The sequence below is a fragment of the Rattus norvegicus genome, chromosome 10 (genome assembly GCF_021556685.1).
Source record: "Rattus norvegicus strain SHRSP/BbbUtx chromosome 10, alternate assembly SHRSP_T2T, whole genome shotgun sequence".
Taxonomy (NCBI): Eukaryota; Metazoa; Chordata; class Mammalia; order Rodentia; family Muridae; genus Rattus; species Rattus norvegicus.
In genome coordinates, this window is record NC_141543.1 from 23,053,377 (window position 1) to 23,080,478 (window position 27,102).

The 27,102-nt window shown below is 40.3% G+C and overlaps 1 protein-coding gene across 9 annotated transcripts in view; it reads left to right on the forward strand.

Moving 5' to 3' along the window:
* The window catches only part of Ubtd2 (ubiquitin domain containing 2), a 62,640-nt gene that overhangs the window by 24,075 nt on the left and 11,463 nt on the right, over positions 1-27,102 (forward strand). For 8 of the 9 annotated variants that reach the window (NM_001398573.1, XM_087570245.1, XM_087570236.1 and 5 more), the window contains 1 exon segment: positions 21,473-21,709. The exons of the other annotated variant lie outside the window; for it this stretch is intronic. In NM_001398573.1, the coding sequence (NP_001385502.1) occupies positions 21,473-21,709 (237 nt within the window). 9 annotated transcript variants of the gene reach the window in all.

A 27,102-nucleotide genomic window follows, 5' to 3' on the forward strand; every position in this document is an offset into this window, starting at 1 on the left:
AAAAATTACATGTGGTAATTGGGTAGTTCTGGCACACCAGAAACCAGTGAGTTTTCCATTCTTTTTCTCTCATTTGCTTTGTTTTGTTTTTTCTTTTCTTTTTATTTATTTTTTATTGGATATTTTTTATTTACATTTCAAATGTTATTCTCTTATCTGGTTTCCCGTCCATAAACCCCCTATCCCATTCCCCTCCCCTTCTTCTATAAAGGTGTTCCCCCTCCCCAACTACCCCCCTTTCCCACCTTCCACCCTGACATTCCCCTACACTGGGGGTCAAGCCTTGGCAGGACCAAGGGTTTCCCCTCTCATTGGTGCCCAAAAAGGCCATCTTCTGCTACATATGCAGCTGGAACCATGGGTCTATCCATGTGTATTCTTTGGATGGTGGTTTAGTCCCTGGGAGCTCTGGTTGGTTGGTATTGTTGTTCTTATGGGGTGGCAAGCCCCTTCAGCTCCTTCAATCCTTTCTGTAATTCCTCCAATGGGGACCCCGTTCTCAGTTAAATGGCTTGCTACTAGCATTTGCCTCTATATTTGTCATGCTCTGGCAGAGCCTTTCAGGAGACAGCTATATCAGGCTCTTGTCAGCATGTACTTCTTGGCTTCATCAATATTGTCTAATTTTGGTGGCGATAGATAGATAGATAGATAGATAGATAGATAGATAGATAGATAGATAGATAGATAGATAGAGATAGGCTGGATCCCCAGGTGAGGCAGGCTCTGAATGACTTTTCTTCAGTCTCTGCTCCAAACATTGTCTCCATATCCCCCTCCTATGAATATTTTTGTTCCCCTTTTAAGGAGAACTAAAGCTTCCTCTCTTTGGTCTTCCTTCTTGAGCTTCATGTGGTCTGTGGATTGTATCTTGGGTAATTCGAGCTTTTGGGTTAATATCCACTTATCAGTGAATGCATACCATGTGTGTTCTTTTGTGATTGGGTTACATCACTCAGGATGATATTTTCCAGTTCCATCCATTTGCCTATGAATTTCATGATGTCATTGTTTTTAATAGCTCAGTAGTACTCCATTGTGTAGATGTACCACATTTTCTGTATCCATTCCACTGTTCAAGGGTATCTGTGTTCTTTCCAGCTTCTGGCTATTATAAATAAGACTGCTATGAACATAGTGGAGCATGTGTCCTTGTTATATGTTGGAGCATCTTTTGGGTATATGCCCAGGAGTGGTATAACTGGGTTCTCAGGTAGTATTATGTCTAATTTTCTGAGGAACCTCCAGACTGATTTCCAGAATGTTTGTACCAGCCTGCAATCTCACCAACAATGGAGGAGTGTTCCTTTTTCTCCACATCCTCACCAGCATCTGTCGTCGCCTGAGTTTTTGATCTTAGCCAATCTGACTGGCGTGAGGTGGACTCTCAGGGTTGTTTTGATTTGCATTTCCCTGATGATTAAGGATGTTGAACAATTCTTTATGTACTTCTCAGACATTTGATATTCCTCAGCTGAGACTTCTTTGTTTAGCTCTGTACCCCATTTTTAATAGGGTTATTTGGCTCTCTGGAGTCTTAACTTCTTGAGTTCTTTGTATAGATTGGATATTAGCCAATCTTTGCCTTATAGAAGCTTTGCAGTTTTATAAAGTCCTATTTGTCGATTCTTGCTCTTAGACCATAAGCTATTGGTGTTTTGTTAAGGAAATTTTTCCCAGTGCCCATGTAATCAAGACTCTTCCCCACTTTTTCTTCTATTAGTTTGAGTTTTTCTGGTTTTATGTGGAGGTCCTTGATCCACTTGGACTTAAGCTTTGTACAAGGCATTAAGAATGGATCAATTTGCATTCTTCTACATGCTGGCCTCCAGTTGAACCAGCACCATTTGTTGAAAATGCTCTCTTTTTTCCACTGGATGATTTTAGCTCCTTTGTTAAAGATCAAGTGACCATAGGTGTGTGGGTTCATTTCTGGGTCTTGAGTTCTATTTCACTGATCTATCTACCTATCTCTGTACCAATACCATACAGTTTTAATCGCTATTGCTCTGTAATACCGCTTGAGGTCAGGGATGGTGATTCTCCCCAGAAGTTCTTTTATTGTTGAGGATAGTTTTCACTATCCTGGATTTTTTTTCTTTGTTATTCCAAAGAATTTGCAAATTGCTCTTTCTAACTCTATGAGGAATTGAGTTGGAATTTTTGATGGGGATTGCATTGGATCTGTAGATTGCTTTTGGCAAAATGGCCATTTTTACTATATTAATCCTGCCAATCCATGAGTGTGGGAGGTCTTTCCATCTTCCAAATTCAAGAATTCATCGTCTCTGAAGAAGTCTTTCTTCAGAGACTTGATATTCTTGTCACACATATCTTTCATTTGCTTGGTTAGAGTCACACTGATGTATTTTATGTTATTTGGGACTAATATGAAGGGTGTCATTTCCCTAATTTCTTTCTCAGCCTGTTTATTCTTTGAGTAGAGGAAGGCTACTGATTTGTTTGAGTTAATTTTATACCCAGCCACTTTGCTGAAGTTGTTTATCAGGCTTAGTAGTTCTCTGGTGGAACTTTTGGGGTCACTTAAGTATACTATCATCTGCAAATAGTGATATTTTGACTTCTTCCTTTCCCATTTATGTCCCTTTGACCTCCTTTTGTTATCTGGTCCTCTGGCTAGGACTTCAAGTACTATAAGTAGGGAGAGAGTAGGCAGCCTTGTCTAGTCCCTGATTTTAGTAGGATTGCTTCAAGTTTCTCTACATTTAGTTTGATGTTGGCTACTGGTTTGCCATATAGTGCTTTTACTATGTTTAGGTATGGGCCTTGAATTCCTGCTCTTTCCAAGACTTTATTTTTTTCAAGACAGCATTTCTCTATGTGGCCCTGGCTGTACTGGAACTTGCTCTATAGACCAGGCTGGCTTCAAACTCAGAAATCTGCCTGCCTCAGCATTCTGAGTGCTGGGATTAAAGGCATACGTCACCACTGCCCAGCTTTCTCTGATTTTTTAAAAGATTTATTCATTTTATCTATGTGAGTACATTGTCACTGTCTTCAGACGCACCAGATCCCATTACAGACGGTTATAAACCACCATGTGGTTGCTGGGATTTGAACTCAGGACCTCTGCAAGAACAGCCAGTGCTCTTAACCTCTGAGCAATCTCTCCAGCCCCTTTCTCTCATTCTTTAGTGAAAGTCTTTAGGTTATTTTGAACTACAACCTTTAAAATTCCAGTAATTTATAAGTCTATCTTAGATCATAATTTGTACTTTCTTTCTTAGCACCAGTCAGAGATAGGGCTTACAACCTTTTCTGATCTTTGTTGAATGTCTGCACTGTCTTGGGTATGTACTCTGTTTGGCCTTTATAGAGTCCCACAGAGAGATTTAGGTTTGCTGGACATCTCATTCCCATCATTAGTTAATTTACGGGGGAAGGGGATGATTTTATTATTTGGAGATAGAATAGATAGAGTCTGGCTGTACAAGCCCAAGCAGGCCTGATATTCAATGTCATCCTGTCTCGGACAGTTGAGCACAAGGATTACAGATGTATGCCACCATGCCTGGCAACCTGCCTTTTATTTGACCTAAATGCTTCATGTCTCCAGCAGGTGTAGTGTTAAACACTGCTGCCTTTCTGCTTTCAAACCCAAGACTTCACACATGTGAGGCGTCTACTGCTGAGCTGTGCCTGCAGCTTCTGCTTATGTTTGACATGTCTCCAGAGAAAAAAGCTGCTCACACAAGAGAGATCTCAGGAAAGACCCTAAAGAAACTTCATAACTAACTGGTGTTTTTCACAGAACTTCCAGATAAACTAAATCATGACAATTCACTGCAAGTAGGGCCTAGAAAGAAGTCGTCTTCTGAGTCACACCTGTTACTGCAGTCCCCGTGCACCGAGAGAAAGCAGAGTCAAGAGCATAAGCTCCAGCGCCCACTGATTCTGCTGCTCTTATAAGAAAGAATAAATGTATTGGTGGAGGTCTCTAGCTAGTCTCCACAGTACTGAAGAAGTTTATTCTGACAGCTTTCACAGTGCCTTCATTGCAGTCTGGACCAGGGGATTTTTGGAAGTCTTTTGTCTTCCTTATGATATCAGTTATGCTCTAAGGAGATTTAGATACTGACTATTTATATATTTTTGTTTTATGATTGTGCGTGTTGGTCTTCCAGCATATTATGTAGGGTGCGGTGCCTATGGAGACCAGAAGAAGGTGGCATATCCCCTGGAACTGGAGTTATAGGCAACTTGGCAGTTGTAAGCTGCAAGTGGTTGCAGGGAACCAAACCATACTCCTTCTCAAGAGAAATCAGTGCTTTTGCGTTAATGAAGTATTTATTCTAGCTAGCCATGTAAAAGACACAAGGACCTGGTGTTTTATTTACAAGCTGTAAGCCAACTTACTTGGTCAGATTCTCTGCTATTCTCACCTATATTCAGACCATATATCCCTTGTTAGCTGTAGTTTGAGTCCCGCTCAGGCTGCTTCCGCTCCATTAGCCTGTCCTCAGGGTGTACTTCAACTGGCTATGTGTTCATGAACCATCCTGCCTGACTGCGGCCTTCTCGCTCTGTCTTCTCTCCTCCTCCCCCAGGGTCTCTCTCCAGATCCCCTCACTTGATTCTCAAGTCTCACCTTTCTCTCTCTATTGCCCAATCACAGGTTCTAGCCTTTTATTAACCAATAGCTTTAAACTGGGAAGCAAGGTTTACACAAGTGAGGATGCACTTGTCTGGACAGCAATCAGATCTTGGGGTTCAGAACTTAGCATTTGTTTATATAGCAACAGACCAACCCCCAACATTTCCCCTATTTTGTAGAAATAAAAAAGGCTCTTTTTCTTACAATAATAAACTATATATGTAAGAGTAATTATTGAAAATTATTAGGTAAAATTTGCATTCACAGAGTCCAGTCCATATGTATTTGGCAATTTTGGAGAAAGTATTCTATTATCTATCCTATCTTAGTGAGATGAGAGTTCTGTATTTAAATCATTTTCATCATGACTTGTAATACTAATCTAATTCTAGACCTAAAAACATTTTTTTCAAGTCCTAAACAATGTAAGTGTAAGACTGTATCTAGTCATCAACCCTATCAGAGACTTAAGGAATAAATATTATCTGAGTATGCAAGAAATATGGGCAAGCAGCTTCCAAAACTTTAGAAATGACAGAGAAAGTTGGCTGCCTGAATAGTTCCCCAGAATTTTTCTATAACCTTGGAGCTTCTATCTTTAGCCTCTGGCACAGAGCATCTGACAGACTCCAGTGTGAAGCAGGAATTAGGAAGGACTAGCCAACCTGGTCCTGCAGAGCTTGGGATTCCACTTCTCTGCAGCCAGGTTTGTCCATTCTGGACAGCATTTTGTCTGTAGTTGAAGAAAGGGCAGTTTTGCCTAGTGGCAACTTGCCAGATTTGAAGCAAACTCCATAAGTTCTGATGCTCATCATCTTCTTTGAAGTAGAAATGGGAGTGCTCTCAGGAGCTGACATGTCTCATAGTTTAAAAAAAAATCTTTAAAATAATAAAATATCCTCAAATGCCATATTCTGTAAATCTCTGAAGTTTTTGGAGACTATCTATCCATAGCATATCTGAATTGGCAAACTTTGCTTGTCTTTAGCCTTTTACTATTTGTTTAACCTCAGAAGCACATTTTATGATAAATCTAGTCTAGTGTTTAACATGATTGTGAATTTGATTGACTGTTAATTCATATTACTTAGTTGTCCTAAACAGTAAAGGCTTTAAAAGGGACTAGAACTTCACATTGCACCTTCAAAGGTATGCATAGGGCCCATACCTTATGCAAGAGTTGAAACATAATATACACTATGTCCTAACAAAAATAACCAAATATCCAAAAATCCATACCAGTGTATCCAAATATAACTTCAATTTTGCATCAGTATGCAAAGATTCATACCAGTGTAAGATTATGGACTGTAAAATGCTTTTTGGTTTAAAATAGGTTCAATAATCTATTCCTTTTTTCCTATTATTCTTATTTTATTCTATATTCCCCCCTTTCAGTACCTCTCCCCCCAACATAAGAAAGGATAGAGAAAAGAAGAAGAAAAATCCTTGAATCTTACCTCCTAGATCTTGTTTTTTCACTGATTAAGACCATGTAACAATTTGCAGCCAGCCCTCTAAGTGACAAGAAGCATAAGCCATTGGAAGACCAAAAAACCATCCACTCTGTCTCTTGGGGTTCAGAATTTAGCATTTGTATATGTAGCAACAGACCAATCCCCAAACACTTTTGACTGCCTAACCAGCTCTGTATCATCTAGATGATTTAAAACATCATGTATATGTGTTTCCATCATTAACTCATTAACTGTTTACTGTATTCTATACTCATTTGTGGAGTCAGACATCTGTTATTTTCCTCAGCCTTCATGGCTTAGTGTTTGTAGTGGTGCAGATTTATGGTACTAAGTCCTCACAACCTCTGTGTGAGTGGCAAGGTTTTAGTTTGTCTTTGAGTCTGTGTTTGTTAGGCATTATCTATAGTTGTCTTATAGCATATTAGGTTTGTGCTATAATGCTGGCCTTAGAATTTAAGTTGGGAAGGTTTCTTGGCTCGTTTTCTGATGGTGATTATGAAGGAATGGCATAATTTCTTTCTTACAAAGAGATAAAGTCTTCATAGAAATAGGTACAATTGTATATTTGTATGTCTATAAATATTTACCTGTGTATTAATAATCTAAGCTCGATGTGATAGCTCATTCAGGCCTGTACTCCGAGCACTCGAGAGACTAATACAGAAGGATTGCCTTGATTAAAACTAGCCTAGGCTTCACAGTGAGTTCTAGGACAAATCTATCTCAAAGAAGGAAAAAAATCAAGAAAGGACTGTCAAGATGGTTTAATTATTAAAGTGCTTCTGTGTAAGCACTAGGGCCTGTGTTCACGTTCCCAGCACCCATGTAAAAAAGCCAGGCATGCAGTTCACATCTGGAATCAATCCCCTTACACTGGATGCATGCTTGCATGCTGGGAGGCCAGAAGAGGGCATTAGATCCCTTTGGTGGGGGTTGATTGATTGCATGGTGTCCTAGCTGGCTGTTTCTTGCTATGACAAAACAATGACCAACTTGGGGAAGAAAGGGCAGTCCCCTCAGTGCACTTTCCAGTAGACCCCATCTGTTAAAGAGCCCATCACCTCTTTTTTTTTTTTTTTTTTTTTTTTTGGGTTCTTTTTTTCGGAGCTGGGGACCGAACCCAGGGCCTTGCGCTTCCTAGGTAAGCGCTCTACCACTGAGCTAAATCCCTAGCCCCCCATCACCTCTTTAATATCCCACCACAGAGACGTTGGCTGATCGACCACCACGGCTTACACTGGCCTGAAGGTTTTCTTTGTTAATAGCAAAAGGAGAAAATTCATTCCTATTTTTTCATATAATTTGGTTTTAGCTACTCATCCTTTGTTTCTAAATCCTTCAGTTTCTCTGCTGTAATTGTCTATCAGTTGTTAGAGTGTCCCTTAACATTTTAAAATTGTTTTCTTTTGCATCTCTTCTGGCAAAAATTATCCTAGTTTCCCTTCATTTTGTTGTCCAACCTGGGACACAGTTTTATTGGGTACAGAATTTGAGTTTGGCAATTTAATACTCAGCTGTTAAACACTGTCTTACCTTCTAACTTTTCTAAACAAAGTCCATGTTACTTGAATTGTCATTCTGTACATGACTTTGTTGTAATTGCTTCAAGATTTCTTCTACTTTGATTTTCAGTAGTTTGACTATGGTGTGTGTGTTTGTGATTTTTTTTTTAATTTTTATTTATTTTATGTGTATAAGTGTTGCATGCATATGTGTGTCTGTGCACCAACCACACACATGCTTAATGCTCACAGAGGCCAGAAGAGGGTATTGGATTTCCTAGGAAAGCCATTCTATATGGTTGCGAGGCAACATGGAGTGCTCTGAAGAGCAGTGGTTTCACTCTTTGCTGCTCAGTATCTCCCCAGCACTACTTATGATTTATAGTTTTCCCTTTGAGCTTCACTGAGCTTTTTGAAACTAGATGTGTCTCACACAAGGGAGGTCGCAGTTGTCATACTCTACATACCTCTTTTAAATACCAACGTCATCTTTTCTTGTCTGAATTTCCAGTGCTATACATATAGGACTCCTCCATCCCTTGTGCTGTGCCTCAGATCTAGGGCCTTATGCGTATTAAAAGCACTTTCTACTGCTAAACTACAATCCCAGGCCTCAGATTTCAGGGTTTTGTTTTTGTTTTTATTTTTAATGTTTTGTGGGAATTGTTTTTCTAAAATATTTAGAACTTTGTGTATATGTATCAAGTGACAGTGGACTTTGTTTAGAAACCAGAGGTTAGAAGATAAGACCATGTTAAATGGCTAAGGATCAAACTGTCAGTCTCATTCTGTATCCATGCATGTGGATCATGCACATGAGAGAACAGCATTATGGGACTCGTTCTCTCTGCCCATTTTCACATAGGTTCTGGGGGTCAAATGCAGATTAGGCTTGGCAGCAAGTGATTTTACTTGGTTAGCCATCTTGATGGTCCCTCTATCAATCCCCACCCTTACCCCCTTGTCAGAATCTCACTCTATAGCCCTGGCTATCCTGGAACTCAGTGTGTAGACTAGGGCTGGCTTCATATTACCTCACAGAGCTTCACCAGTGTGCCTGCTTCCAGAGTGCTGTGATTTAAGGTGTACACCACCATCCCAGCCACCCACCAGCATTTCTTGTTCCTCTTTCCCTTTAAACCTCCTCTTCTCTAACAGTCTGTTTTCTACTTTGTGATAATTTAAATATGCATACTATATGCTAACATGTTTTAAAACAATAAGCAAAAGATATAAATGAAAACAATGAGGTGTTTGAATAGTTCTTAACTAGAAATAGATTCAGAATTTAAAAATAACTAAGGTATACTTTATGAAGATTGTGAGAAGCACCTATCTCTCTCTCTCCCTCTCTCTCTCTCTCTCTCTCTCTCTCTCTCTCTCTCATGCACACGCACACACACAGTGATTCTGATGCATGTTGATAGGCAAGTTCTGAACATAAAGACCCACAAGTCTTAGAAGCTCATAAGCTTACCTTGCCTATATAGTACTGGGGGGGAATAAAAACCAAGTTTTCTCAAAGTGGACCTGGACAGCTGCAGCTGTGGACATCTGTAAATTTTGGGTAAACTGAGGTGTTTCCCTCTGAGCAAAACTGCTCCAGACAAGCGTGAGCATCTCAAGGAAGTTTTTTATTTCAGTGTGCCCATCCTTGTTGGAACTGATGTTCTGAACAAGGTCACAGATGCAATGATATGTGATTGATGCCTGTGTTCACGTGAGAGCTGAGTATCCCCTCCCCCACAAGAATCTCCAGATTCACCCAGTGAGATGACCTCAAACAGTGAGGCTGCTGTGTCTGATCCAAAAAATAATCCAGATTAGTTGGTTTTGATAGGTGTCTTTCTTACTTTCCCTAGCTTGACCCTGTCCTCTTGCATTGGTTCTATGGCTGGGTCCTCCAACCAGGACTTGTGTCTGCTGGGCTGTTCACTAGCTGTGACCTTAGCATCCACCATGGCAGATTCAGAGGCAGTAGACTCCACAGTGGTTGCACACTCAAAAACGGTGTGGTCAAATCAGTTTTCTCCTCTTAAATACCAAAGAGGTCTGAGAAATGAGCAGATAACTTTCCCGGGGGCTCTAAGCTTAATTACTCTTCCTTGCTAACTCTTTGCCTTAGTGTGTGGGTTGCCTTGTTGGCTTGCTACTCCATGGTCAGTGCTGACCCCAGTTTGATGCAGGCTCTTCTATTACTGACAGACAGTAACTGGGAGCAGAAAAGATGGTTAATGCCTTGTAGTGTGGCAGAATGCATAGCTGGGATCAGGGGTTGCAGCTTGTATTTCACTACAACTGCTTTGTCATCACCTCAGGCTCAAAGCAAGTCTTCTCATAGTGTTGACCTGGAAGCTCTCCAGAACCAGGAGATTACTCCACAGGATGTCTACAACCTTCCTGCTCTCCTCCTGAGTGTGTTGTGGTAACTCTCAGACATCAGAGTCTGTTTTGAGGCCAAGGTCAAAGACTTCCTGATCACCAGGGAACACATCTGCCAGGGCTGACTTCCAGTCAAGGGGATGCTGCAGGGGATTTCTGACCTTGTTGTCTGGGGAGAGATGAAAAGGCAAAGAGACAGAGAATGGTGGCAGGGAAGAGAATCAGTTGAGTGCTGCACAGGTTGTCTGGTGGACATTTTTCCGTCATCTGTTTATCCTCTTCTCATTTTATACCTCATGGTACAAACAGTGTTATGCCAGTCTAGTTTAGCTAAAAGCTTCAGGTCAGTCCTATCAGGTACCTCATCATAAAACACAGGACTTTCTTAATAGCCAGAAGAAGCAAGCAAAATACATCTTGAAGAAGTCTTATATTTTCTTTACTCTCAGTGATACTTAAGCATCTCTCACCACATTGCCTGCATGATGTCCTTAAGATAGAACTCTGGTGTAGAAGGGCAAAAAGAACCCTCAAGATTTCTTTTGTTTGTTTATTTTTGGTTTTGGTTTTTCAAGACAGGGTTTCTCTGAGTAACTCAGGCTGTCCTGGAACTTGCTGTGTAGACCAAGCTAGTCTGAAACTCAAAGATGAACCCCCGAGATTTCTATCTAAGCCTTGCCTCCAGTCACTGTTGAACAGATATGCCTGCTCTAACAACTGGAGGCCGTCCTTACAGAATATAAAATTAAGTAATCCCACCTCAAGAGATGGCTCAGCAGTTAAGAACACTGGCTGCTCTTCCAGAGGTCCTGAGTTCAATTCCCAGCAACCCCATGATCTGTAATGGGATCTGATGCCCTCTTCTGGCAACAGGTGTATATGCATGTACTGTATGAGATAGAGCACCCATACAGTAATAATTAATTAATTAATAGGTAATCCAACTAACTGTGTAGATATTCAGACACTGATCTCTGTGCTATCACAAGTCAAGACGCGGTTGATGTTTGGCAGCTGTGCTAGGTGTTTCCCTGGCCTCATACAAAAGTTTGAAGATAGCCTTTGTGTTTTACCCTGACATTAACTTGTCAGGTAGGAATGGGATAGGGTGGTGTGTCCCTGTGTAATTGTCCTGGGCACTAAGAATTCTTTCAACTGCACTTCTTTATTGGAGAACATCCAGATAAGTCCTCCTGCCTTCTACAAGGCAGTTTTGTCTTAGGTATTATAGTTTTCATTTCTAGATTTATTTGATTATCTGTTGAAATAGGGTCTCACTATGCAGCTCTGACTTGGAGATTTCCTCGCCTCTGCCTCCTAAGTGCTAGGATTTAAGGCATTTACTACCATATCTGGCCGCATTTCCAGACTTTATATGTTTGTTGAGGTAGTTTGTTTCTCCACTAAGAACTTCTTTTTGTGATAAGCCTGATGGTATGCACTAGCATTCCTAGTACTCAGAAGGTCGGTGCAGGAGGATGGTGGGTTCAGGGAGAGTCTGACCTTTATGTCTCAAAAACGCAAAGAAAGAAGAAAGAAGAGCTTTTTATTTCAGTTTGTTTTTAGTCTCATGAAGCATGACTATAAGTTTTAAACTCTTTGATCATTTCAACATCTGGATCTTCTCAGAACTTTCCATTTGTTTATCATCTTTTCTCTTGAAAATTGGTCACATATTTCTTTTGTATTGAGTAATGCTGGATTGTTTCCTGGACATCTTGAACATTTGAGAGTCTAGGTCTTTATTAAATTTCCTGAAGAATATCAGTTTGCTTTGCTTTGTTTCATAGTTTTAGCCCTTAGTCTGGTCGCTGCAGACTCAGCTCCTTCTGTGTTAGTCGGTCTGATGTCCATCTGCTTTTCAAAGCCTTTGTTGGGCTTAATGGCAGCACCAGCCTGGTACCTGCTAGTGTGTTTATATCAGAGCCATAAGTTGCTGCTTTATGGCCAGTGCATGTGCACATCAGAGGTGAATTGGAGGTTTGGCTTAGCTCAGACACAGAGTTTAGGTTATTCTCCAGCTGTTTGTACTGTGGGGTACTGTCATCCATCTATCCATCCATCTCCCCATTCCCAAAGGCCATTGTAATCTACCTTTAAAGTGGAAAGAGATTCTTCTTGGTTGTTTCCAGCATTACCCCTACTTCATGTAACCAGTGTTGTCTTTTAGGGTAACATGATGAAAAAAAGTGGCACAAAGGAATGAGAAGAAATAACCTCACTTTATGTTGTATTTTTTTCCTGGTTGCTCTGCCTCAAAACCAGGTTTCCTACTCAGTTTTTGGTGACCACCTTTCCACTTCCCCACTGTCAAGTATGGATGTGGGTGTGGTATGTGCAGATGTGCACTTAACCTAAGCCAGTGTGCAGTATGCATGAGACTAGAGGTTGACGGCAGAATGCTTTCCTTAGTCACTTCATCTTATTAAGATAAGGTCTCTGACTGGGAATGTTGCTCAGTTGGTATAGAGTACTTACCCAGCATGCACAGAGCCCCGGGTTTAGTCCCCAGCACTGCATAAATCAAGCATAGTTGTAGTCCCAGCATTTAGGAGATAGAAGGAGGAGGATCAGAAGTTTGAGTACATACCAAGTTAGAGGTCGGTGTGACTAAATGAGACCTTGCCTCAAAAATAGGAAAGGGATCTCCCACTAAATCTACAGCTCCCCTGTTTCTGCTAAACTGACTGCCAGTGAGCCCCTTGAATCCTTCCGTCTCAGCATCCCAGGAATTAGGGTTACAGAGGCATGCTCCAGACTCTTAAAATGGGTTTTAGGGAATTCAAGTTTTAAGTCCTCACTCTTGTGCTGAGCTCTCTTGCCAGCCCCTCATTTCTGTTTCTAAGAATTCCTTTCCAACTACTCTACCAGAAGTCAGATCTTTCAGTTTAGTACATCTCACTGCATTTCCATACTGACAGTGCCAGATGTCCAACGATAATTTAACAGAAAGAACTGGGAGGAAGCTGGGTGTGCTGGCACACGCCTTTAATCCTGGCACTCTTGGACGTAGAATTGGGTTGATCCCTTGAGTTCTGGGGCATCCTGGTCTACAACACAAGTTACAGGACACCCAAGGGTACAGGGAGAAACTCTGTCTCAAAAAACCAAACCAGCCAAAGAAAAAATAACTGGGAGAAAGAGAAGGTAATCTTGCAGTTTACTAAGTGAAATTAATCACCCTTTGAAGTATTGTTACTGAGTTATTTAGTCTTTGTTCTAAATAAGTTCAACACCATAGAGAGTGTTTACCCATAGTTTCCTTCTGTTGCTGGGCTCTCATTGTCCGGCCTGTTTTACTGCTCATTGAACATAAGAATATGCAGAGATTAGACACTGACCTAAAAGCTATGCATAAGAAGAAACTTGAACTGCATACAGGCTGCCTGGCCTGTTGAAGGCTGAGCTGTTGTGTTAGTGTGTCGTTCTCTCCTCTCCCCTCATTTGCTTTTGTAATACGAGTATTGAGTGCAGTGAGTTTTGTAAATCCTCTTTGAGTTCAGATCTTTTTGCTGAACAATTGTGTCTTTTTTCTTTCTCCCTGCAGTATACTACTATATGTAGTCAAAGGAGACCAAGCTCCCTCAGCAATGGGTTCAGAAATTGCTTTAGCTCATACTTGTGTCAAGTCACCTTAGGTAAATAACTAGTTCACTAAAGTGTGAGCCCGTTCAGCCAAGGTCTTTGCCACTTTATAACAGGGTCACCTTTGTTCCAGTCTAGTAACAGATTCCTTGTTTCTATTTGAGTTGTCAATACAGTAACTTTACTTTCCATGTTTCTGTCACTGTCCTTTTCACGACTATTCTAAACTTTCTCTAGAACTTGAAGAATGTTAGATTTTCCTTTGTCTTTTTTTAAATTTTATTACATTTATTTGTTCTCTCTGTGTGTGGCTCTTGGCTCTCTGTCTCTCTCTGTGACTTAGTGAGTCATGGGTGTGTGGGTATGGGTATATACTTTACACAGCTCATGTGGAGGTCAGATGACAAATTCCAGGAGTCAATCTACCATATGGGCGCCCCCCCCCCCCCGCAGGGATCGAGCAATCACGTTTACCTGCTGAGTTATGTCATCAGCCCCTCTTTCTGCAGAACTGCCTTTAGCAGTCCCTTGTCAGCAATATTGGCTTTTTCTAGCATGTATCTATAAAATCTTTGCGATAGCTTAGAGACCTCTTAAAGCCTTGATCTCCAGGTTGATGTTTGGGAATGATGTTCTAGAACCTGGTGGCAGGACTTTAGGTCTTTCTAGTCCTTGAAAAGGATGGTGGGACCCTGGCACTCTACTTACTCTCCTTGTCTCTTGCTCAGGAAGAGATGATCAGTTAGCATTGGCCATGTGCTTCCACCAATGTGGGTCTGTTCACATACACAAAGGATCTAGGCTGAAACCTCCAAAGTTATGAGCCCAAACATTTCCTTATGATATGTTGATTTTCTTAGGCCTTTAAAAACAGTGGCAGTGCTAGGTCACCCTCTTCCCATCTCTAGTCCTTATGCTCTCGCTGCAGTAGTAGTTACTATCTTTTGGGGTTTTAGTTCAGTTTGGTTTTTTTGAGACAGGGTTTCTCTGTGTATCTCTGGCCATTCTGGAACTCACTTTGTAAAGCAGGCTGGCCTGGAAGTCAGAGATCAACCTGCCTCTGCCTCTTGAATGCAAGATTCCTCACTTCTTTGTTTTTAGGTATTAGTTACAACAGTGCCCTGCTTCTTGTGGCAGTGTCTGTTTTAGTCAGGTCAGGTTGCTGTAACAGAATACTGAGGATTGGGTGACTACTGAAATGTATTTCTTAGAATTCTGGAAGTTGGGATTTCCAATATTGAGGTGGTAACTGATTGATGGTTTGTAAGGTCCCTCTTGGTGCCCACATAACTGCCTTCTATATGTTCTCTCATGGTAGAGTGATATAATAGCTCTCTGTCTCTGTGTCTGTGTCCTCCCTACCCCTTCTTTCCTTTCTCTCTCATATTCTCTGGTTTTTCAAGACAGATTTTCTCTATGTAGCCATGGCTATCCTGGACCTTGCTCTTTAGACCAGGCTGGCTTCAAACTCATAGAGGTCTGCCTGTCTCTGCATCCCAAGTGCTAGGATTAAAGGGGCTGCCACCTCCTGACTCGTCTCTTTCTCTTAACGCCATCTGTGAGAGTCCCATCATCATGAACTCATTCCCTCTGACAGCTCTTTCTCCAATATATCTCAAAGGGATATAAGCAGCTAATAACAATGAGACACTAAAGTGATCACAATGAGTGATTACAGGATCAGAGCTGAGTGCTCTAAGCGTTACATTCATGTCTTATTACCCACAGAGTTTGGGTTTCTACAGTTTTGTATGTGTGTAAAATACTAATGTCTAATACTAATGACATTCTAATGTCACTGAGATGCCATGGCTTTATTTAGCTTTCTTTGGTTTGTGCCTAAAAATAGGTGTTTCTCTAAGAAGCTGTTTCCTTTAAATGGTGGATGTCACTTAGAACTCAGCTCAGAAGCTCAGGTGTTACCTAGCTCTACTAGGTTGTCACTGCAGGCCTTCTGTCAAAGAGATAAAAAGTATTTTTGAACATCTTTATATCATGATTTATATTGATAATTCCAAACCAGAGTTAATGAAGTTTTCTGTTTTTTCTTTTTCTTTCTCCTTAATCTTTGTTTATAATAACATTAGTAAAACAACCTGGTGATGGTGGTGCATGCCTTTAACTCCAGCACCTGGAAGGCAGATGCAGGGGGATCTCTATGAGTTCAAGGCCAATCTGGTCTACATAGTGAGTTCCAGGACAGCTAAGGCCACAACAGTGAAACCCTGTCTCAAAAAACAAAAATAAATAAATAAGGTAAAAAAAAAAAAAACAAAATAAAACACCACCTGTTTCATATTAATTGAGACTCTGAAGCTAGCATTGCTGAGCTATTAGTAGACTAAATGAGACATTTTGTTAGATGCTGTCAAGGTCCTTCCCTTCCTGAGATCTTTGAGATCATAGGTTCCTGCCAGCATTGGAAGGGTGTCAAAATCTGCTGTCTGAATTCTTCACTGTCCTTAGCTCTAAAGTGACAAGTTTTTCCTTCTGTTTTTATGCTTTTGGTGCTCTAGTCAGTAACAGATAGGAGCAGTTTCCTGTCCTGGTTCTCACTGCTTTAAATACTTAAAATTGCTTGAGACAATAATTTGTCTTTTGATCATGATCACTTTAAATAGTCATCCCCACCCCCAGGCATTGTATTAGGGAAGTTGATGTTTTACAGGTTTCTGTCTATTAAAGCAAATACTGCCAGTGTCATATCTTGGTATTTTTATCTTGCCTATGTTTGTGGCCTTTCTTTATCTGATAAGTCCCAAACTTTAAGTCAGGGATTTTCAAAGAAGGGCCAACGCAAGAAAATAATTATGGCCGTGAGTCATTTTTAAGAGATCTGATCTGATCGATCTCTCTCTCTCTCTCTCTCTCTCTCTCTCTCTCTCTCTCTCTCTCTCTCTGTGTGTGTGTGTGTGTGTGTGTGTGTGTGTGTTGGGGGGGGGTTATATGTGGAGGCCACCCTCACATCATTCCTCAGGCTTGGACTTGCCAATTAGGTCAGCTGGACTAGCTGGTAAGCCCCTGCCTCTGTCTTCACCTCTCCAGCACTACACATATAAGGGTATTATATCACTCACAACTTCTTACAGGAGTTCTCCATCAAACAAGGACTTCACTAACTGAGCTATCTTCCCAGCCCCCAAAGATCATTGTTTTGTATAAACAGATTATCTAAATGAATTTGCGTTAAAATGCTTTTAGTTGTATAGTAAATGTATTTAAGGTCATATGCTACTTAGTTCCATTTGAAAAGCAAGATTTTAGTATTAAATCTGTTACAGAATGAGAAAATATTGGTAAAAGTTTACAAGAAAAAGGTCTGGAGAAACAGCTCAGTAGTTTAGAACACTTGCTACTTTTGTAGAGGACCTAGGTTCTGTCCCTTGAGTGTCTGTCTCTACCCAAGCCATTTTCATGTTTTAATGAGAAGGTGGTTTGAATTAATTTGCTAAAAGCTATTTTTCCAATTTATTTAACTAAAGATACATTAAGCAGTAACCCTGATTAAATTTATCATGAGGTTTTTTTAAAAAAACAAAAACAAAAAACTTGTTTTGGTACTCTATTGACCCCAGCATGAAAATTTAAGGTCAAATAGTTCAGTAAAAATTCTGTACTAGAGCTGGAGAGATGGCTGTGTAGTTAAGGGCACCGGCTGTTCTACCAGAGGACTTGAGTTCAATTCTCAGCATCCATATAGGCATTCACAACTGCCTGTAATTTCAGTTTCAGGGGCTCTAACACTCTTCTAGCCTCTGTGGCACTGCTCATACATGATGCACATACATGCAGGCAAAACACTCATTCATGTAAAATTTTTTCTAAAAATTTAAGGCTTATGACTTTTCCAAAATAATAATGTATATGCCACAAAGATTTGATCAGTTTCGTAATGTATGTTCTACACTCAGGTGATATATATATATATATATATATATATATATATATATATATATATATATATATATATGCATGTTTATGGTTCTGAAATCTAGATGGAAATAAGACGGGCCTCTTTCTTGTTTTCAGGGAACATTATTCTGTTTTATTTCTGCAGACGAAATACCATGGAACTTTTGACAATATAGGTTTAAAATACATTCAGAATGATGGTTACCTTAACTAGCATAAAGGTAGCTCTGTGTGTGTGTGTGACTCTTCTTGGGCTTAGAACAAATAAAAGCCACAGAAATAAGGCCATCTCATAGGTAAGGAAAGTATTTCACTTGTAAATTCTGTTTTTATTTATTTTTATTTTAGCTTTCTGTATTCCTTTTTTTATTAACTTGAGTATTTCTTATTTACATTTTGAATGTTTTTTTTTTTATTTTTGTTTGGTTGGATTATGTTTTTTCAAGACAGGTTTTCCCTCTGGATAGCCCTGGCTATCCTAGAACTGGCTCTGCAGACCAGGGTGACCTTAAACTCAGAAATCCATCTGCCTCTGCCTTCCAAGTGCTGGGATTGGAGGTGTGAGTACCACACCCCACACCCCACACCCTGCTAGAGCTTCCTTTTTGTGATGTGAGTCTTGCAATGTTGCTTAGGACACAAATTTGCTATCCTCCTGTCTCAGCCTCCGGAGTAACTGGAATTGTATGTGGGTGCTGCCATACCCAGTTTGAGCTCTTTTTTTTTTTTTTTTTTTTTTTTTTGAGTTGCTCATATTAGGTAGTGAGATCGTAGAGGTTTTGTTGAATCTCTCACAGTGACAAGAGAAACTACAGCAAGTGACATGTTTAGAATATTTAAATATGTGAAAGACTTGAACTGCTCCTGTTGACCTGATCCAAGTAGATGGCACACTGAGTCCGCTTCCTTGTAACCATGCCCTGCTTTTCACTTTCTGCTCAGTAAACTGAGTGTTGAGCATATATACTCATGTAGAGGATAACATATAGGAAATGAAATTTACGTGTGCATTTCACTGTGGTGGAACCAGTGGGTAGATTGTGGTTATTGGACACCTTTTGGAGTGGTGCTTTAGCTTTACTTTCCAGTATTATTTGCTTCCAGGAGAGGGAAGCCGTTACTACAGATTGAATTGTTCACATTTGCATTAAACCTCATAGGTTGACTACATAAGGAGACTTGGATTTTCGTTTCCAGCTCTGTTACTAAATGGATAGGTTCCCTACTCTGTTATACCCAATCTTTTAGAACGTGCCTTTTTTGCATTACAAGTTAGAAGGCCAAAGCATCGTTATGTATCAGTGATGAAGATTTTGTGGGAGAGACTAGTGAGACCTGTTATGTTTGCCCTTGAGAGCAATGGTCAGACTTAGTAAAAAGAATTTATTTTAATTCAGGTGTCAAACCACACACACTTTACCATATTAGTTAGCACTGTCATATAGGAATGTAGCCTGGGAAGGATTGAGATTTCCAGGCACTAGAGTCATTTTATTTGTATTAGGCATAGCCCAGGCCAGTAAGGGCATCATTAACTTTCTGCATACTTTAGAGCCATTTTATATTTTTAAAATAGATATTCTTTGTTCACTTAAGCCTGGAACAATGAGTTTTGATGCATACCTTCTCTGCTTCCCACCTGTGCTGTCATTTACTACCCACCTACTCTTTCCTCATTTTTTATCCTCCCATCAGGGCTTAATTTTCTTTTTACTTCTGTCTATTAAGCTTTCTTACGCCTGGTACTGTATAAACTACAGACCCATGGGTAGGGATGGCTATAAGTCAGTATGACCCATAGAAAAGTGCCTGGGTGCAGGGGCTGTCTGGGACTTGTTCTAACGTGTTACTGTGTAGCATTTTCTAAGGATACCTGTGCCAAAGGGAGTGGCCTTTGTTCTTTTTCTCTTCTTGTATCATTGCTAAAATATGGCATTGCTGTTCTTTTAAAGTCCTCATGTTTTCCAGTACAGAGCTTTCTTCTTTTGGCTTTTTTTGGTTTTTCAAGACAGTTTCTCTGTATAGTTCTGGCTGTCTTAGAACTAGCTCGGTAGAACAGGCTGGGCTCAAACTCAGAGATCCACGGCCTCTGCCTCCCAAGTGCCAGCATTGAAGATGTGTGCCAACTCTTCCCTCCTGGCATTGCTATTCTTAGTTCTTTGTGGTTGAGAGTTTATTCATTGGCCTGTTTGATTTCTGGTTCCGAAAAAAGAAAGAAAAATGAACTTCATCCCTCTGTACCACTTCTTTACAAAGTAGCTCTTGTTTGAGTTTCAGAGGATGATATTCTGTGAGTGGAAGTTGGAGGAAGCGTTCCAGTAGTCTGTATCTTCCCAGTAGTCTGTATCTTCCTGAATTTGGTAGTCTGGTTTGTTTCCCTTGAACACTAAAAAGTAACTTTTTGCCATTTTGGGTTTACTCAGTTCCAATTTCTTGGCTCTATATATCCAAAGATCCTAATATTCAAACTATTTAACACTATTTACTTTTACTCTACTGTGTATCTCTGTTACAGCATTTGCCACTTATATTTTGACCTTGTTAGTTTGATAAAATGCTCTTTTTGGCTGCTGGTGTGCGTGTGCATGTGTGTGTATCTGTCTGTCTGTCTGTCTTAGTGAGCAAAAAAATGGGGATTGTCTAGAAAATCGCCATATTCTTTTTCTGGGGTTGTTCATAGTTACCTGTTGTACACACCTTTTAACCTGAGTGCTACATTCGTTACAGTTAATTTTTTGTTATTGTTTCGTTTTTGAGGCAGCATCTCTCTTTGTAGTTCTTGCTGTCCTAGAACACTGCTATGTAGACCGTAAACCAGGCTGGCCATGAACTCAGAAGAAATTCACCTGCTTGTGTGTATGTATGTTTATGAGGTGGGGTTAATATGTGTGCTTGAGGAGGCCAGAGGTCAGTCTCAGGAACCATCATCTTGTTTGTTATCATAGGTCTCTCATTAGTTTAGAACTCACCAAGTATACTAGGCTAGGTGGCAGTGAACTCCAAGGACTTATTATCTCTACCTCCCCAGATCTGGGATTACAAATGTGCCACCAACACCCAGTCTTTTGTTTAAGTAGGTCATGGGGATTAAATTTGGGTCCTCATGCTTGCAGAGCAAGCGCTTCACCAGTTAAGCAATGTTCCCAACCCACAGTAATTCTCTGTATGTGTGTACACGTGTGTACATGTGAAGACACTGTTGGTGTGTTCCTCAATTACTCTCTACTCTGTGTGTGTGTGTGTGTGTGTGTGTGTGTGTGTGTGTGTGTGTGTGTGTGTGTGTGTGTATTATAGGATCTTTCACTGAATGTGAAGTTTGCCCCTTTGTCCAGACTGGCTGGCCAGTGAGCTACAGAAATCTGCCTGTCTCTGCCTCCTGCTTGTAACCCAGGCATTTTACTACTAAAACATCTCCCTAGCCTCCTGTGATGGATTTATTGATTAATTAATTAATTTTGGGGTTTTTGAGAGAGTTTCTCTATGTAACTCCTGGCTATCCTCTGACTCAGAGATCCACTTGCCTGCCTCCTGAGTGCTGGGATTAAAGGTATGCATCACCACCACTCAGCCTGTAATTATTTTTAATCATCCTTTGGAAGTATATTGATTGGAAAAGAGCTATTGATTTACTGAAAATGACACAGCCTGATACGGGGTCTCATGCCTATAATCCCAGCATTAAAGAGACTAAAACAGAAGGATTGCTGAGTCAGAACCAGCCAGGGCTACAGTGTGAAACCCTCTCTCAAGAAAGAAAAAAAGCAGAAAAGAAACTTGTATATCCAGCTATCTCCATTTGCTTTAGATTGGCAAATAGAATTTCAGACGGAAATCAGCAAATAGGCAAACTTCTAGCAGTAATTATGGTAAAATAATCTGAAACAGAAATGTGACCATGTAACTTTGTATGTGTGTATGTGTGTGTGTGTGTATGTGTGTGTGTGTATGTGTGTATGTGTGTATGTGTGAATAGTGATGTCAGTATTTTCTCTTTTTAGTTGCTCTAGGTCGAAACCAGCCTTTGAAAAAGGAAAAACCAAAATGGAAAAGCGACTATCCCATGACAGACGGCCAACTGCGCAGCAAGAGGGATGAATTCTGGGACACTGCGCCAGCTTTTGAAGGCCGGAAAGAAATCTGGGATGCCTTGAAGGCTGCTGCACATGCCTTTGAAAGCAATGATCATGAACTGGCCCAGGCCATCATTGACGGTGCAAACATAACACTACCACACGGTAGGTTTGCTGTCTTGATGACAGGGGGCACAGTCTGTCTCCAGTAGCAGAGAACCACCTAAAGAGAGACTTCTGTTTTTCTTTTATACATTACTCTTAATTTTTTATTATAGTAAAAAAATAGCTTTTTTTTATATTTTTTGACTGGTGGTAGTTTGTGTCTTGGTTCATTTTATGTTTCTTAATCTCAGAAAGAGAACATTTGCTAAATGGGTATTTTCTACTTTCTGTGTGGCTTAGTTGTCTCTGGAGACAAGCTCCCTTGTCTGCCTGCTTCCCTCTCTTGTAGTGTACATCCCCACCTGGTGGAAGCTGCTGCTACTGCTGCTGCCTTAACTACTTTCCTGTCAGAGCTGGGGAATCTCAGCTTAGGTTTTACCAAGTACAGAGACGTCCTGGATGCTCCTTAGTCGTGCTTTCCCATAAGTTAGCATAAGCAGGCCTATACTTTGAAGTTCATTTTTAAGAATTGATATTTGGAAAAAAAAAGAATTGATATTTGGGTTGGGGGGCATACAGAAGAGATGGCTCAGTGGTTGCTGCTCTAGTAGAGGATCTGGGTTCAGTTCCCAACCATTTGGTGGCTCACAAGTGTCTAAGGGTCCAGGGAAATCTGATTCCCTCTCTAACTTCTACAAGGACTGCATTTATGTGCATGTATATAATACCTACATATAAACGTACATACATACATATACACGTACGTACATGCATACTTAATTAATTACATGTATTAGGCAAACATATAAAAATAAAGTCTTTTTTTTTTTTTTTTTTTTTTTTTTTGGAGCTGAGGACCGAACCCAGGGCCTTGTGCTTGCTAGGCAAGCGCTCTACCACTGAGCTAAATCCCCAACCCCAATAAAATCTTTTTTTAAATGTGCTTTTATTTTCTATGAATGGGTCTTTTTTCATGTGGATGTTGGGAAACAAACACCTGTCCTAGAAGAACAGCAACAACTCTTATCTGCTGAGCCATCTTTTTAGGCCCAACTTCAAAGTTTTTAAGGATTGTTTTCCATGACTCTAACCAGAGCTGTACAAGAAATCTTTCTTGCTTTAGAATGTGACTAAGAATCATCGTAGTGTATGTGTGTCCAGGGACACATAGATGCTAAACTTGTGCACTCACTCTCTTATGGTCTCCTTGATTCAAAAATGAAATGGTTGACTTTATGCTGAGGTTAGGTATTAGTCTTATCTGTGTACTCTTTGTTCTCTTGATTTGTGTATTTGTGTTCTTCCGTTTAGCTTTTCAAGTTAATAGCTTTCTAGGTTGTTTCTTCAGACCTATATGAGGGACAAGCACCTACAGGTACTGTTGTCCTCTGTTCATTATTTTGCCACCATTTTTACCCCAAGGTCTTTTTATTTTATTTGTAGAGGGGCAGGGCTTTAGTAATTTAATCATCTGCAGAGTGTTCTTTGACGCTTTGTCCAGTACAGGATGTTTTACTCTTAAGCCTTGCCAACTTTCCAAATCCCCATTATACTCTAGTTAGTCGTGCCTCTAAGAAGCACTCCTTGTTTAATGACTGTCTGTTATTTATTATGAGCATAGGCTCATATCCCTAGCATTTATTTAATACCCACTTTTCCACACACACGTAAACATGATTGCTTCTATATTGGATTATTTGAGCGCCATTTCAGGATGCCCACTGAGTTTCCATTTTCAAGCTAGTGTTTAAATTCTTTATCTCTTCCATGATTGTAGATTAGGAGATGGTGACATGGTTTTCTATCTGCCCCTTCAGCTATTCCATTAATGTGACAAAGAATGAAGGTTCTGCTTTCACAAAATTGTATTACTCATTTCTTTCTGATGTTTACACCCCTTATTTCTCAAGCGGAATCTATTGTGGTTGTTTTAATCTAGAATCCTGGAACTTTGAATTCCTCATTTTATATGCAATATAGTTACCTGTAGCTAATTAATATACTCCAAATTGTGACTTAATTTAAAAGCTCATGGAGACAGGGATCAACAAGATGGCTGAGCAGTGTTGGCCATCAAGTCTGATGACATGTGGGTTTAATCCCAAGAACCAGCACAGTAGAAGGAAAGAGAACCAACTCCCTCAAGTTGCCCTGTGATGTCCATATGTACACTATAGCATGCACACATACACACAATAACTATTAAATAAATGTAACAAATGTGTTTTTAAATGCTTTTAAAAGTCTATAAAGGTAAAGTATCTGCTTTGTGTATAGCCACACTCTATGCAGATCCTGTAAGTATAGACTCAAGTCTCTATTAAATATTTAAGTCAGATTTCTGCTCATCTACATGAATTGCCAAAAAGTAATGTTGCAGTGCTAGGTATGATGATGCATGCTTTAATCTCAGCATTCAGGAAGCAGAGATAGGTGAATCTCTGAGTTCAAAGCCAGCTTGGTTGGTCTACTTAGCTCGTCTAGTAGAGCCAGGCCTGCGTAAACAGACCCGATCTCAAAAACCCTAGACAACCACAGTAATAATTTTTCCTGGCAGCCCCGTCAACCAGCACATCATGTCTTTAATACTAGAACTTGGAAGGCAGAAGTGACGATCTCTGAGTTTGAGGCCAGCCTGGTCTACAGAGCAAGTTTCAGACAGCCAGGGCTACACAGAGAAACCTCGTATTGAAAAACCAAAGGAAAGAAAAGGAGGGAGGAGGAGAGATTGCATATATTCTGCATAAGCGTAGAAGATCCACGTGATGTCTGAGCACGCCTCTCTCCAGTGAATTATCACAGACTTGTTGGCAACGATGTTTTGTCATTGATATCCTTGAATGTTTCTTTATTTTTCTCTAAAGCTTATCTATTGGTGAGCTCTCTTGGGTGGGGCTGTCAATTAAGCTCTGCCATATATCCCTAATTTGCCATCAGTTACAATTCAGCTGCTTAATTAGATGATTTTACTTAGACCTGCTCGGTGGTAGATTTTTGACATCACTTGTGATTCTACTGTAGTGATTAAAGCTATGTGTGGCTTTAAACAAATCATTTCTGTGACCTTCATTTCTCTTTGTCACATGTGGACCGTGGTGCACATGAGTCTGGTTGGGTGAATCTCTTGGGAGCTGTTTCCCATAGTGCCTGACCTACAGGCACTTACTAAACACTGGAGCTGTTGACTTTGGCTTTCTACACTGGACTCTGGCACTTACAGGTAAATTTCCTGCTCCACTCTTGACCTACAGATTCTGACCTGGCTGCATCTACCTTCCCAAAGCCTCCTGTCTGTAAAGAACCTTTCCCCCATAGTTTTTAAAGCATTTTTAAAAAATTGCCCTAAATTTCTTCAAGAGTTTGTTCCTTTTTTTCTCGAGGTTTAGTATTTTGCCATCATGTAAAAAATTCTAAAACTATGCTTTTGTTTTAATTTAGGTGTAATGGGTGTGTGTATATGTGTGCATCAACTCTCTTATCTGAAAAAGAACCCATTTTATTTAGGAGAAAACTGAAACAAGGAAGATCATATCTTTTGTAGGTTAAAAATCAGAGAATTAGATTCAACTCAAATCTAAAGAGTAACAAAAGTACACCCAGTATACAATTTCAAATCTGTGAATTTATAAAGCTATTATATAAGTCCTCTTCAATGTTTCTTCTATGTTTAATACTTTTAGTACCTTGCATATTTCCTAAAATACTTTAAGCCAATAGACTTTTATTAGTACTTAAGAGAAACAGTACATTTTCTTAATATACAAATGGACAGGAAATGCATATGTATAGATAGGCCTTTCTGTTTTTCTTAGGTGTCTTTGAAGGCCATTAATAAAACAGGCTAGGATGTTGGCCTTGGTGGGGCACACCTTTGGTCCCATCACTCACTAGGTAGAGGCAGGTGAGTCTTTGAGTTCAAGGTAAGCCTGGTCTACAGAGTGAGATCCAGGCCAGCCAAGGGTACAAAATAGAAAGACTCTGTCTCAAATAGAAAAGCAGTCCATGGAGTTCAGTGGTTAAGAGCACTAGCTGCTCATCCAGAGGACTCTGGTTCAGTTCTCAGCACTTGCATGGTGGCTGACAACATCTGTAATTTCAGGTAAGGGAATCCAATACCCTCTTCTGGCATCTGTGGACACTGCACACGAGTGGCACATAGGCATACATATAGGCAACGGATGCAAAAATAAGAATAAATAAACTATTGATTGATTGGCTGATTTTTATTGACTAAGCTTCTCCTCCCTCCTTTCTTCCCAGTCTCAGACTATTACCTCCACTCCCGTTCACTCCTCTTCCCCTTCTCCTCAGAAAAGTTTGAGACAGGTTCTCTCTGGAATTCACAGAGATCCACTTGCCTTCCCCTACCCCTAAAGACACACCCCACCACTGCCTGCCCTTTTCTCCCCACCTCAATCCAGAGGTTCCAAGGTAAAAAGCATTTGGCAAACAAGCCCAAGGACCTGAATGTGGTCCCTGGAGCCCATGTTAAAGATAGATGTAGTCACACATCCAGCCAAAAGTATTCTTTGAACAGTAGAAACAAGACACTCTGCCTTAAAACAATGTGGAAGACAAAAGAACAGACTTCAGAATGTTGTCCTCTGACTATACACATGCTCACAGCATTGTTTTTTTTTTTAATTAAAAATAGAGGAAAAAAAAACTTGAAGAAATGAACAAGGGCCAGATAAGGTGCGTGCCTGTGGTTCTGGCACTTGAGGGTCTATAAAGCAAGAAGATCACTTGTTGAAGGCCAGCCTGGGCTACATAGTCAGAACCTATCTTCAAAACTCTAGGTTGCTTAAAAGTCCTAAGGAATGGAGAGAGGAATAACTATAATACAGATAGTTACTTTTACATAGTTGATTTTCCCTTGACTGTTGTAGTGTTTAAAAATGAAACCATCCTTAGTAAGGAGCCTGATGACTGATTAATCATAAATGACATATCATTTTCTTCTTTCTGTCCTCTAAGAGACAAAGGTGGCTGAGTGTTACAAACTGTGAATGTGTCTGCTCCTCACTGCGGTCATGCTTTTTCTTGAATTAGAGTGATGAAGCCTGAAAATAGCTGTAGTGGGAGGTTGTTCCTGAATCAGGAGGCTTGTCTCCTGCAGAACACCTCCTTTCCCAATTGTTTGGGGGGGTTGTGGGTGAGGGTGGGATGGGGAAGAAACAGGGTTTCTCACATCCCAAGGGAACAGCTGTATCAACTTCCACTACTTATAAGGCCTGCTGGGCTTTCAGTAGACACCGGATGCAAGTGCTTCTGACCTGCTCCTCAGCCCCCTTAAGGAAATGAAACCCTGGAACTAGAGATTAAATGTCCCCTGTAGAAATTCAGCAAAACGTTACACAGTGTTTAATGCTAGTTTGACCATCAGGTGACTTCAATGATAGGTATTTAGGTAAGACAGTTTGACCTCTGTTTGCCAGGAGAGACATTAAGCC